Raw genomic sequence first — 12,374 nt, forward strand, 5'->3', positions numbered from 1 at the left:
TTTAGTTCAAGGCGATTGCTCTACTTCAGGGCCACTTCCAGTTTTCTGGTGGTTTATTTGAGGTAAGAGTCTCATGAACTTTCCTGCCCGGGCTGTCTTTGAACCGCGATCCTCAGATCTCAGCCTCCTGAGCAGCTGGGCATGAACTACCAGCACCAGGCTTTCAGAACCTTTATAACTTGTTTTCATCTTTCTACTCCAATCTGTTTAGCTCCATTACTTTTTTTTTTTTTTTTTTGGGTCCGGTCGTGGGGCCTGAACTCTGGGCCTGGGCACTGTCCCTCAGCTCTTCAGCTCAAGGCTACCGCTCTACCACTTGAGCCACAGCGCCACTTCTGGCTTTTTTTCTTTTTGCTTATGTGGTGCTGAGGAATCGAACCCAGGGCCTCAGGCATGCAAGGCAAGTGCTCTACCACTGAGCCACCTCCCCAGCCCCAGCTCCATTACTTTTTAAATAAAGTATTTTTGTTAACTGTAATATATACTTTTTTAAAATAGGAAGATACATAGATATAAATATATATTTATTGAAGGTAGGGACAGGAAGGGGAAAATTGGGGAGACCAAAGAAAAGGGAGGCAAACGGCATTTTATTCATAACCTGACATGGAACTGTAACCTCTTTGGACAAGTACTTAATAATAATATAAATTTAAGTCAAAAAAATTTAAAGCTGGGTACGGGTGGCTCATTCCTATGATCCTAGCTACTCCAAAGGCTGAGATCTGAAGATCGTGGTTAAAAGCCAGCCTGGGCAGGAAAGTTCTTGAGACTCTTATCTGCAATAGACCACCAGAAAACTAGAAATGGCACTGTGGCTCAAGTGCTAGAGCACTCGCCTTGAGCTGAAGAGCTTAGGGACAGTGCCCAGGCCCAGAGTTCAAGCCCCAAGACTGACCAAAGAAGAAAAAAAAAATTAAAAGTGTTTATATCTGATGTAAAAAAAAAATGTATATTTGGGGACAATAGTAGAAGTGAACAGCATTAAATTAATCTAAGAACTGTAGCCCAAAGATTCGTAAGAACAGAGCATGAAGATAAGGAAGACAGGACTCCCTTTAGTCAGTGAATACTGTAGGAACTGACAGAATAACTCAAAGTCAAGAGGAAAAAGGAACCAAACTGTCAGTGTGGATGTCTTGGAAAGAACTCTGGAGACTGCTCTGATAGTGCAGGGGAGAGGCCTGACAGTTCTGTTCTTTAAGTGAGATAAAATGAACGAATTTAACTTCTGTAAAGTATGTTTCAGTATATTTTAGTATACTCACATTGTTAACTGTCATCACTTGTCTCCTCTGCTTCTTCTCCCTACAGCCTTTGGGAAACAATCTCCTTTCTGTTTATACATTTCCCTATTTTGGCCACTTTATGTAAATGGATTTGTACATCATTAAGTTCTTGGATTATTGGTATATGCCTACATGCCAAAAGTAATAATCCTTTAAGTCATATGTTATAATAGGTATCAGTACTTTACTATTTCTGAATCCTACCAGCACAGCAACAACCAGAGCTATATTCAGTTCTGGAATGTGACAACATTCCCTGAAAAGAAAATGGGATGGAACTGTCAAGGTCTTCACCTGACTGTTCCTGGTTTTAATTCTGATAAGCCTAAACAAGCTCTTTGCTTATAAATTCAATAGTAAACTAAATTATTAACTGGGAAATATGACAATATGCTCTTAAACACTAAGAGCTAACCTAACTGAAATGATGTACAAAAATCTTTATGAATAAAGCTAGAGAAATACTGGCACAAACTCAGAAAGGAGACTGGCAGGAAGAGACAGGAAAAGAAAAACAAATCACTGTGAACAAGGCTGTTCCTGCTTGAGATCCTGTTGAAATTAGTAGGTGGATTTAAAGTTATATGAAGCTAAAGAGAAATGGATTTATCTTGTTCACCAGTTCTCACGGGGAAAGCCAATCCCCACCTCAAAAGCCCAATAAGCAAACCAAGAGCATAACCTGTATCCTGAGTAAGTGTGCTTTCAAAAGACCAACAGGTGTGGAGATGGTTTATTACGAAGTCAACAGGAAAATGATAAAGATAGCAATTCTATGAAGGCAGAGTACCCCAATCAAGTGTGACACCAGCTGGCTGACCAAAAGAGACACAAGTATCTTCAGACTTAAATATTTCATACCACAAAGTGCAAATTAAAATATAAAACAGAGGGGGGACCAAGATGGCGACGGGGCAGTAGGGAAACGCCACAGCTCTCTCCAACCAAAAAGAGAGTTCGAGTTCCAACGTTTAATCTCCCCAAGAGACCGACAACAACAAAAAGACGAACACTCAGAGAAAAACCAGAGGTGGAAAATAACAAAGAAAGAAAGAGAGGAAAAGAAGAAATTCAGAACAGAGAAGAGCGAAGACCCCTCCCCCAACCTTTACTGGCCGCGCGGCAGTGCGCCAAGCCGCCGGCCAGCCGGCCCGGCGGGGGCTGCCGGAGCCACAGAGACACAGGGGGCCGCTTGCAGATCACCAGGTACCGGATTGCAGAACAGCGGATCGCCAGGAACAGAGAAACCTACCAGCCGGGAGTCTCCACGAGGATCCCACCCCCACCCCTCACTCTCCACCGGAGCGGAGAGGCTCCATCCCGCCAAAGCCGCCCGGCACCAGCAGCACGACAAAGGGACCTGTCGACAGACCACCCGCCCAATCGCGATCGCAACTACCCGGCGGGGGGCCGCCCAACCCAGCAAGCAACCACCCCAACTGAACTCGGATTGCAACAACAACTGACGACCTACAGGGTGAGTACCCAACAGGGGACAGTGAATCCATCAAGGGAGACCAGAGCTGGAGGGAATCCCCAGACCCTGACCTAGACTCCCTACCCCAACACCCGGACCACAGGACCCACTAAAACTGGGAACTGTTCGAGAGCTCCACCAGCCGGTGGAGCACACTCTGCTGGCCAGGCCAGAGCAAGAGCGCCCCTGGAAGGGAGCTTAAATGCCCAAGCCAGGAACAGCGCCCCTGGGTCAAGACTACCAACAGTAGAAGAAATTTGAACTGTGTCCTCCAGGCTGCATAACCTAGGTGGTATACACATTAGCACAGGCCTAACGAGCGCGCTCCAGGCTGGGGCCGGAAGCAGGCCCGGGGACCGGCGCCTGAAGAAAGCAAAAAGGGTCAGAAGTGGGGCTGTGGCTCAAATGGTAGGGTGCCAGCCTTGAGCTGAAGAGCTGAGGGACAGCACCCAAACCTAGAGTTCAAGCCCACAACCAGCCCAAAACAAACAAACAAAAACACATCAGGAGCCCATAGCAGACTCCAGTATTTGGGAGAGTGCATCCAGAGCATCTGATCTTCCCAAGAGCACCCGCAGGAGCAAACACAAGCAGTCTAGGCTGCTCAACCCTTCCAAAGGCGGGAATTGCCAGCAATCTACAGCAGAGAGCTGAGAATCCTAAGTAAGTCAGAATAGCAGCTGGAAATAGGCTCCCAACAGAATCCAGATCAGGCACAGACTCTCTCTACCAATACAGAATCAGCAACCAAGCAAAGACAGACACACCAAAACAAGATTGAAGAGCAGTCTCCTGAACCCCCATGCGAAAATCACAGAGAAAAATCACAAGGTTTACCACTACCCAGGACAGCAAGCTCACCTCAAAAGCCAGCAGCCACGCAGGGGAGAGCCCCAGTGGGAGCAAAGCAGGAATGGAAGACAAAAACTACATCCAAGGGTTGCTGGAGGCAATGACTCAAGAAATAAAGCGAGAAATGGATCAGAAATTGAAAGAGCACAAGGATGAACTATCAAAAGATATACAGGACATCAAACAAAAGTTGGATGCAAAAATAGAAGCTGCACAAACCTCAGTAAGAAGTGAGATAAACGCCAAATTAGAGGTAATGCATACTGATCTCACCTCATTGAGAGGTGAGATCAGTACTCTGAGAACCAACATTGAATCCGTAAAGGGATCCATTTCCACCATGCAAACCACAATAGAAGCCACGGTCAACAGAGTGAATGAAATGGAAGGTAGAGTGTCAGATACAGAAGACAGAATACACCAACTGGACCAAAAAGTGACAGATATGGAAAAATCACTCAAATTAAACCAAAGGGAAATTCAAGAGCAAGCAGATAATGCTAAAAAATTTAACCTTCGCATAATCGGAGTGGACGAAGGTGAGGAATTCCAGAGCAAGGGAATGCAACACCTATTTAACAAGATAGTCAATGAAAATTTTCCCCACCTCAAAAACGACCATCTTAACTACATCACAAAAGCTTATCGAACACCCAACAAGCAAGATCCCAGGAGAAACACTTCTAGACACATTATAGTAAAAATGATGGATCTGAATAATAAGGAAACAATCCTGCATGCAGCAAAAATGAAGAAGGAGCTATACTACAATGGGAAAAAAATTAGAATCACTGCAGATCTCTCCACACAAACAATGAATGCAAGAAAAGCCTGGGAAAGCACCATACGAGCCCTGAGAGCCAATAACTGCCAACCCAGACTGATATACCCGGCAAAGCTAGCATTCACATTCGATGGAGAACTGAAAACTTTTAATAGCAAAGAAAAACTAAATGAATACATAAACATTAAGCCAGCATTACAAAGAATTCTAAGAGGGGGGACACAACCTGAAGAAAGCAACCAGGAACTGGGACCTGCCCCAAACAGGCATTACTCAAAGTCTAACTGAGCAAGCACAGGAGGAAAGGAAAGAAGAAAAACTTAGGAAAACGGAATGGCAGGGACAACAATGCATCTCTCTATACTTTCTCTTAATATAAATGGGCTGAATTCGCCAATTAAAAGAAAACGAACTGAGGACTGGATCAGAAAACAAGACCCATCCATCTGTTGCCTTCAGGAGACCCACCTCTCAGCCAAACATACAAACAAACTCAAAGTAAAGGGGTGGAAAAGGATCTACCAATCAAATGCCCCCAATAAGAAAGCAGGTGTAGCTATCCTGATATCTGACAAAATAAACTTTTCATTAAAATCAGTACAGAAAGACAAGGATGGACACTACATATTAATAAAGGGAACAATCCAAGAGGAGGATATAACCATCATCAACTTATATGCCCCAAATATTGGTGCACCCAGATATGTTAAACAAATGCTCTCAAACTTACAGAATAAAATAGATCCCAATACAATAATACTAGGAGACTTTAACACGCCACTCTCACCAAAGGACAGGTCTACCAACCAGAGGATTGGCAAAGAAGCTACCGAATTAAGTGAGGCCATACTTCAAGCGGAATTAACTGACATCTACCGAGTATTTCACCCTAAAACAACACAGTACACATTCTTCTCAGCAGCTCATGGAACTTTCTCCAAAATAGACCATATCATAGTTCATTCAAGGAACTTAAGCAAATACAAAGGGATCGACATAATCCCCTGTATCCTATCTGACCACAGTGGAATCAAGCTAGCTCTCAATAACAAAGCATACCGCAGAAATTTCTCTAATACATGCAAATTGAACAGCACACTCCTTAACAAGGCCTGGGTAACAGAAGAGATCAGAGAAGAAATAAAGCATTTCCTAGAACTCAATGAAAATGAAAACACCTCACAAAGAAACTTGTGGGACACAGCAAAAGCAGTCCTGAGGGGCAAATTTATTGCCCTCAGTGCCCACATCAAGAGAATGGAGACAGACCAAGTAAATAATCTCATGTTGCAACTAAAACAGCTAGAAAAACAAGAAAAAATGGGACCTAAAGCTACTAGACGAAGCCAGATAACCAAATTGAGAGCAGAGATTAACCAATTAGAAAATCAGAAAACCATAACCAAAATAAACCAAACAAAAAGCTGGTTCTTTGAAAAAATAAACAAAATTGATGGCCCGTTGGCAAGATTAATTAAAAAAAGAAGAGAGGAAACCCATATTAATAGGATTAGGGATGCCACCGGAAACATCACAACACGTACCCAAGATATCCAAACAATTCTAACAGACTACTTTCAAAAGCTATACTCTCTAAAGGAAGAAAATCTGGCGGAAATGGATGCATTTTTAGAGAAATACAAGTTACCCAAACTGAGCAAAGAAGAAGTTAACCAATTAAATAAGCCAATATCCTATAATGAGATACAGGAAGCTATCAAAAGTCTTCCAACAAAAAAAAGCCCAGGACCAGATGGATTCACAGCAGAATTCTATAAGACCTTTAAAGAAGAACTAATACCCATACTCCTCAAGCTCTTCAGAGAAACAGAGAAGGAGGGAGCTATCCCAAACTCATTCTACGAAGCCAATATCACACTCATCCCCAAACCAGGCAAAGACCCAACCAAAAAGGAGAATTACAGGCCAATCTCCTTGATGAACACAGATGCAAAGATCCTTAACAAGATTCTAGCTAACAGAATCCATAAACACATTAAAAAAATAATACACTATGATCAGGTAGGCTTCATCCCAGAGACACAGGGATGGTTTAACATACGTAAGTCAATAAATGTAATCCAGCATATCAACAGAGCCAAGGTCAAGAATCACATGATTATCGCCACAGATGCAGAAAAGGCCTTTGATAAAATTCAACATTCATTCATGCTAAAAGCTCTGGAGAAAATAGGAATAGAAGGAACATTTCTAAAAACAATAAAAGCCATTTATGACAGACCAATAGCCAATATTATACTTAATGGGGAAAAGCTACAACCAATCCTCCTAAAAACAGGAACAAGGCAAGGATGTCCACTGTCTCCACTCCTCTTCAACATAGTCCTAGAACCCTTAGCCAGGGCAATAAGGCAAGAAAAAGACATTAAAGGGATCCGCATAGGGAAAGAAGAAGTTAAACTATCCCTTTTTGCAGACGACATGATACTATACCTCCACGATCCCAAAAACTCCATCCCCAAACTTTTAGAAATCATAAGTCACTTCGGCAAAATAGCAGGATACAAAATAAACCCACAAAAATCAGTTGCCTTCCTATACACTGATAACGCATAGGAAGAGAGGGAAATAAAGGGAGCAACCCCATTCACAATAACCTCCCCAAAAATAAAATATTTAGGAATTAACCTAACCAAAGATGTAAAAGAACTATTTAATGAGAACTATAAAAAGTTAAAGAAAGAAATTGCAGAAGACACTAGGAAATGGAAAGACCTCCCATGCTCCTGGATAGGCCGACTTAATATAGTAAAGATGGTGATACTTCCAAAACTAATATACAAATTCAATGCAATTCCTATTAAAATCCCAATGACGTACATCACTGAAATACAGAAAACAGTCCAAAAATTTATATGGAACAACAAAAGACCTAGAATAGCCAAAACAATTCTAGGGAATAAAGACAATATGGGAGGGCTATCCATGCCGAACTTCAAACTCTACTACAGAGCTATAATCACAAAGACAGCATGGTACTGGCACAAAAACAGACCCGAAGACCAATGGAACAGAATAGAAGATCCAGATATAAATCCACAGGCCTACAGCCAGCTGATATTCGACAAAGGAGCCAAAGACATACAATGGAAGAAACACAGCCTCTTCAACCGCTGGTGCTGGGAAAACTGGGCAGCCACATGCAGAAAACTAAAAGTGGACCCCAGCCTATCACCATGCACCAACATCAACTCAAAATGGATTAAAGACCTTAACATTAAACCTGAATCTCTGAAACTACTACAGGACAGACTAGGAGAGACACTTGAACTAATAGGCACAGGAAGGAACTTCCTGAACAGAGTCCCAGGGTCACAACAAGTTGGAGAGAGACTCGACAAATGGGACTACCTTAAAATAAAAAGCTTCTGCACAGCTAAATCTATCGCAACTAAGCTAGAAAGACAACCAACTAATTGGGAAAAAATATTTACCAGTAATATATCAGACAAGGGGTTAACATCCTGTATATACAGGGAACTCAAGAAACTAATCCCTCCCAAACCTAACAAACCAATTACTAAATGGGCAAGGGAACTAAAGAGGGACTTCTCAAATGAAGAAATAAAAATGGCAAAGAAACACATGAGGAAATGTTCATCATCCCTGGTGGTGAAGGAAATGCAAATAAAGACAACCCTGAGATACCACCTTACCCCAGTCAGAATGTCCCACATCCACAAATCAGCCAACGACAAATGCTGGAGGGGATGTGGAGAAAGAGGAACCCTATTACACTGCTGGTGGGAATGTACACTTATACAACCACTTTGGAAAGCAGTCTGGAGGGTCCTTAGAAAGCTAAAGATTGACCTCCCTTACGACCCAGTCATACCACTTCTAGGCATCTACCCTGAACAACAGGAACCAATATACAAGGACACGTGCACCTCCATGTTTATTGCAGCACTGTTCGCAATAGCTAGGATATGGAAACAACCTAGGTGCCCCACCACAGATGAATGGATCCAAAAATTGTGGTATCTATACACAATGGAATATTATGCAGCCATTAGAAATGACAAAATAATGGCATTTGCAGGGAAATGGATGGAGCTAGAAGGAATCATGTTGAGCGAGGTAAGCCAAGAACGAAGAGACAAACGGTACATGGTCTCCCTGATAAGTGGATGCTAAATCCAAAAGGTTAGGTGATACGACAAAACTAACAGGACTTAAGAAACAAAGAACTCCCGTTCATCTGGTTGAACCACTACTAAATATCCCCATGCTGCTGATCACAAATATGGTATATAACATGTGAACACTGTTATATATTACAGACTGTGGTAGACAATTTGCTCCAGGGAAGTTAGAATGAACTTGTGACTTTGAAATTATGTAATCATTTAATCACAATCAAAAAAAAAAAAAGAGCCTCGGGGAAGGGAGGGAGGGAGGGGATGGTAGGGGGAAAACAATGGATGGGGTAACAATGTTCAAGAGGAAGTGTACTCATAACCTCACTCATGTAACTGTAACCCTCTGTATAGTAGCTTTACAATAAAAAAAATATATATATAAAACAATGAGATGTAATTTTTTCTAACCTTAAAACAGCAAATAATTTTTTTTTTCCTGCTGGTCCTGTAGCTTGAACTCAGGGCCTGGGCATTTTCCTTGAGCCTCTTTGTGTTCAAGGCTAGCACACTACCACTTGAGCCACAGTGCCTCTTCCAGCTTTTTCTGTTTATGTTCATATATGCTAGTCAAGCACTCTACCACTAAGCCACGTTCCCCGCAAATGATTTTTTTCCCCTCTTGATTATAACATTGCTGGTAAGGATTCTGAAGAAGTAGAATAAAGGTGGGAACTTGGTACCACCTTTCTTCAGGATAATTAGGCTTGGTTATCAAAACCATTAACATTTCGTAACTAGTAATTTCACAGCTAAGTTCATCTTCATGGAATTAACAGACTCAAGCAAAGATTTAGATACAACTATGCCTGTCACAGATTGCCTATAATAAATATCAAATACTAAATAATAATAAAATGAAAACTGGGTGCCAGTAGCTCACACCTGTAATCTTAGCTACTTAAGAGGCTGAGATCTAGGATGGAGGTTCAAAGCCAGCCCAGGCAGGAAAGTCTGTGTGCCTACCATCTCCAATTAACCACAAAAAAGTTGGAAGTGTAGCTGTAACTCAAACTGGTAGGAGTGATAGCCTTCAGCAAAAAAGCTCATGGATGGCTCCCAGGCCTTGAGTTCAAGCCCCTGGACTAGCACACATAAAACAAGACAATTAATAAAATAGAATACACCACATTCTTAAATATCTTTTGTTATGTAGGAATGGGTAATGAAATGAAGTATATCATTTATTTTTCAAATAAAAGAACATGTTTGTAGAAATATTATGGTTTAAAGTGGAGGGCTAAGTCCTCCACAAAATATATGCACTTGTCCCTCCTCCATGGTATAACCCTGTTTTCACTGTATTTGATGCTGGTATAATTTGTAGAGTGGAAGGGAAAAAACAAATTGTTTAAATAGGGATACAGGTGGACCAATTGCAACAATGAGATGTACAAGATGTTATGTCAAAAAATGAACTTTACAACTTTGGTGGGGGGGGGAATGGGAGAGCAGGGATGGTAAGGGGAAACAAAGGAGGAAGCAACAATGCTTGATAAGAAATGTACTCATTACCTTGCTCATGTAATTGTAACCCCTCTGTACAGTATTTTCACAATAAAAAAACTTATTAATAAATATATATATATGTGCACCATTAAAAACAAGACAATCCCGAGAGAAAACAATTATGGCAGAATTTTCATTTTCTATTCAGTTCTTTCTATGCATAGTCAACAACAAAGAACAAACTGAGTGTGGTGGTATACACCTGAAATCTAGTACTTGGAAGCTGAAAAAAAGAGGATCCAGGAGTTTGAGGCCAGATTGGGCTACACAGTGAGACTTACACACACATACACATAGAAGAGGGATGGGGATTTCAACTCAATAGCAGAATGCTTTCCTACCATATGTGCAGCCTGAATGAAAACCTAAGTAAAAAAAAGTAAAATATTTGTTTCCTTAAATTACTTATGTGGAAAAGCCACTCCCCCCCCCCAAAAAAAAAATCACGGGATTTGACTACAATATTTATGTGAAAGAGTAGCCAAGAACCTGTGTCGTCATCCAGGGTTTGGGAAAGTTCTCCATATTAAATCCCATGCTTTCAGTAAGATTTACTAAAGTATGTATGCTCCATTAAGTTGTATAAATGCTTCAAAAGCAGAGACCACCTTTCTCATCTATATATTTCTGCAATATAATGAAAGAGTTCATTTACTGTTTTGTAATCTACTTTTCAACAGCATTGATACTTAATGTATGAATAAAAGAAACACTTATTCTCTTGGTAGTGCCTCACAAATCCTTCAAAAAAACCTACTAAAAATCCTACTTAAAATTAGGATATACTGAAAAGCAGGAAGAAAAAAGCAGAAAAGAAATTAATGAGAGAGGCATGATCTAAACAGGAAGAGGTAAATCTCTTGAAGAAAACTCAAGAACTCTGAAAGGTAGTGCTAGGATTTTTCCAACACAAATCCTGGAAAGTAACTTCTACTTACTTGAGAACAGCAATCTCTTGAACTGTTATAGCCCTTTTATCTTTGGTGCCCATATATGAGAATATGTTTGGCTTGACTCTGGTAAGACAGAAACAGGACAATTTGACGTCACAAACCTTAAGAAAATCACATTTCTCATAATTTAAGTTTCAAAATAAAATATGCTTAAATTAATAACCAACATAGTAACAAAATGTACTTAAAATAGTAACAATGAAAATGGGGAAAAACCCTATTTTAAAATTTATCTATGAAAATACAAATTCACAATGCTATTTTGTATAAAAAAAGCCAAAGGCTAAAACAGGGATCTGAATTGTTTTGATATGAAGATACACGAAGCTTACCAAGGAGGATTTGTGACCCCTGAGTATTTACAACTCTAAATCTCAGAGGTATTCACCACTGTCTATTCCCCAATCAGGAGTTTGTTCCCTAGGGAACAGAGTACCACAACTCTCTCCCAGGAAGCTAGTAAACAAAGTAAACTAAAATATTACTAAAGTAGGTACTGTGTGAAGGGGCTGAATTGTCTCCCTCAAAAGCTCTAACCCCAGTACTTCAGATGTAGCTATTTGAAAATAGGGCCTTTAGAGAGGTGACCAAGATTAAAATGTGGCCATCAAGTGGAGCTAGTCCAACCTCAAGACAGGCTTCTGTGGAGGACATAAATCTGTTGACATCTTAATCTTAAGCCTATAGAACTGCTGTGGTTTAAGCCACTGAGTTGCTGGTATTTGGTGATGGCTGTTCTAACATGGTAATATTCTTACCATGTTTAAACTGAGTGAAATTACCAATACAGTCATGGTATTGTATCTATAGTATAGCCATTTCTACTGAAAACACACACACACACACACATACACACAAACACAAACACACCCTCTCCTCCCCTCCCCCCCCAGGATGTAATCCTAGCTGCTCAGAAGGCTTGCTTGAAGTTAGTCTGGACAGAAACATCTTCAAGATTCTATGTCTAATTAACGGCAAAAAAAAAAAAGCTAGACTACAGGTATGGCTCAAGTGGTAGGGTGCCAGCTATGAGTAGAAAAAGGCAAGCAAGCAAGAAAACAAGGCCCTGAGTTCAAGTCCAAGTAACAGTACAAAAAAAAAGCTTTGGCACCTGACTCATTTAGAGACCACAATCTATTATATTTATATTCCTTTGAGAAAAACCTGACTTGGCTTACTCAGGAAACCCAAGAATTGAAAGCATCTACATTCATAAAGCCAATCCATGGAAGCACATTAAACTATAGACTTTGAGAAGAGAAAAGTTTGTTTTTCTGTTCATCTGGATGGACAAATCATTACTTCTAGATTATCATCTTGAATTACCAGCACAGAGGTTAAAAAGAATTT

General features: G+C 40.6%; 1 protein-coding gene across 2 annotated transcripts in view; it reads right to left on the reverse strand.

The window, feature by feature from the left end:
- The window catches only part of Pus7 (pseudouridine synthase 7), a 47,539-nt gene that overhangs the window by 13,931 nt on the left and 21,234 nt on the right, over positions 1–12,374 (reverse strand). For both annotated transcript variants that reach the window (XM_042684760.1, XM_042684759.1), the window contains exon 7: positions 11,010–11,087. In XM_042684760.1, the coding sequence (XP_042540694.1) occupies positions 11,010–11,087 (78 nt within the window). The remainder of the gene's footprint in view (positions 1–11,009; positions 11,088–12,374) is intronic.

Source organism: Dipodomys spectabilis, unplaced genomic scaffold (genome assembly GCF_019054845.1).
Source record: "Dipodomys spectabilis isolate Male_0828 unplaced genomic scaffold, ASM1905484v1 ptg000089l, whole genome shotgun sequence".
Classification (NCBI taxonomy): domain Eukaryota; kingdom Metazoa; phylum Chordata; class Mammalia; order Rodentia; family Heteromyidae; genus Dipodomys; species Dipodomys spectabilis.